Source organism: Branchiostoma floridae, chromosome 6 (assembly GCF_000003815.2).
Source record: "Branchiostoma floridae strain S238N-H82 chromosome 6, Bfl_VNyyK, whole genome shotgun sequence".
Taxonomy (NCBI): domain Eukaryota; kingdom Metazoa; phylum Chordata; class Leptocardii; order Amphioxiformes; family Branchiostomatidae; genus Branchiostoma; species Branchiostoma floridae.
The window spans coordinates 20,473,684-20,475,737 of record NC_049984.1 but is presented as its reverse complement, the minus strand read 5'-3'; the positions used below and the strand labels follow the sequence as shown (position 1 = coordinate 20,475,737).

Below are 2,054 nucleotides of genomic sequence, written 5' to 3'. Positions count from 1 at the left end.
GTAGCTTTGCCGAAAAGCAGTTACTCAAGCAACTGGATAAGGTTTTTGGAAACAGTCAGACGTTTCGGATAGAATCCCTATCCTTCGTCGTGACACTGTAGTTTTGGTAAAGGTAAACATCAGGGACTATGCAAAATTAGTATATTGGGTAGAGGAGACAACAAATGGATATAAATTATGCGAATCAGAACTATATGCATGAAACAAAATTAAAAGGCTTCTGCAAGAATACCTTGGTGGTAAATGGCAGAGATTTCATATTTCTTACATATGCTGGTCAAGAAGAGCTGAGCATTGAAATTAAGCAGATAACAGTGTATGCAATCATGTCCATAGTTAATGAGATAATAACACAGCCTGTGGTTGGTTAAGTTCCCAGATCATTGAACTCTCCTTCACTTTATCTGGGAAAAGTACAGAACCCCCATCAGAAACGATCTTCAATATTCCCTGTAGGTTGTCCCTACCTGTCTCCCTCTGACAGCGTTGGTACAAGTCTGCAGCCCTCCATCTGTAGACAGGCTGTCTGTGGACCCCTCGCTGGCTTCAGAAGTGTCACTATGTGGGCCAGACGGCCAGATGCCATCTGCCAAGGATGTGCCACCTACATCTATACCAATGAAGAGCAAACAATGACATGTCAGCACTCAAAACAACTACATTGTACACATTATAACTTTCCTGCTGCTCCAATGGTCACCCCTTCAAGTTCAGGATTAGGCCACATGAAGAACCATGACACAGGAACATTAGGACTACATGTCCAAATATTATAATTCGAACAAGATATCTATAGTTATTCATTATTTATACAGCTAATTAATACGGTGCTCAGGTATAAGTAAAGAAAAAGAACCTACCTGCTTATCATCTTCTTTCCCTTGGACTGAAGTAGCTTGGACACTGTCAATTTGGTCATTTTTCGGGGGGTATGTTTATTCCGGGGGGTATGTTTATTTGGGACTTGAGAGTATGTTTGACATTGATGTACTTATACTGTATTTGACGTGGACCACACCTGTAAACTGTCCTATGTCATTCTAATTCTTTGGAGTCAATTGATATTACATAGCATGAAGGCATTACATACCACTCTGTGTTGTTCCACTGCTTGAAGTGCTGGGACTCTCAGGTTCCACACACATGGTGTCAGCAGTGGGCTTCTCCAGGGCGGCCAGGGAGCCCAGACAGCCCTGCCTGATCACATCCATCTCCTGAGGCAGCGCTGGTGTGGCTGGAGGGTACCACAAATAAAACATGTGCAAGGTGTACATTATACCAAGTGCAGTTATATAGCTGTACTTGGCCCAGATGATTCCACTTTATGTGTCAATGTATATTAGTACCATCATCAGTGATATGACGCTGGTGTCACCTCTCCAAGAATGAACTGGACTGAACTGAGCACTCTCTGAGCCTTATGTCTCATGTAGCATGTCAAACTTGCTCACATATTACTGTCTCAGTTACTCACGCTGATTTCCTTGGATTCTCTGCCCAAATCAGAATCCTTCCGTAAAGAGCTTGATGTGAATTTCCAATACCACAAATCGCTACATTTTTAGGTTACATAATGTAATTTGCTGCCCAAAACAGCCAAAACAACAAGATGAAGAGCTTCCGGGTTGCGTAACAGTTCGTTGACCCCTGACCCAACCCGTTCCACTCGACACACAGTTGCCAACCCAGAAGTATCGCACCCAACTTTACACCAGTATCATATCTGTGGAGTGGCAGAAGAAATTACCCTTACCTCTCAAACATAGGAAGGTGATGAAGTCTTCCGTCTTGACTTTGACATTGGACAGTAAAGATGTCGTCTTGGCTTTCTTAACAGGAGTGGTGTCAGGGCTGCTTGGACAGGACTGGGCAAACTTGCGCTGAGCTGACACTTTCATTCTACAATAAAAGTAGCAAATACATTTACGATGACTGAATAGGCAGTATTCAATCCATATCAGGGCTCTAGCCAGCGTCCGTTTTTCCGTCAATTGACGGAAATTTGCTGTGTCTGGCGGAAAAATTTTCAACCAATCCCGTCACCCTTGACAGAC

The 2,054-nt window shown here is 43.2% G+C and overlaps 1 protein-coding gene across 1 annotated transcript in view; it reads right to left on the bottom strand.

Moving 5' to 3' along the window:
- The window catches only part of LOC118418185 (protein Jumonji-like), a gene marked incomplete in the record, with an annotated part of 22,489 nt that overhangs the window by 15,586 nt on the left and 4,849 nt on the right, over window positions 1–2,054 (bottom strand). The window contains 3 exon segments of the mRNA XM_035824022.1: window positions 468–610; window positions 1,091–1,234; window positions 1,754–1,899. Of these exon segments, the coding sequence (XP_035679915.1) occupies window positions 468–610; window positions 1,091–1,234; window positions 1,754–1,899 (433 nt within the window).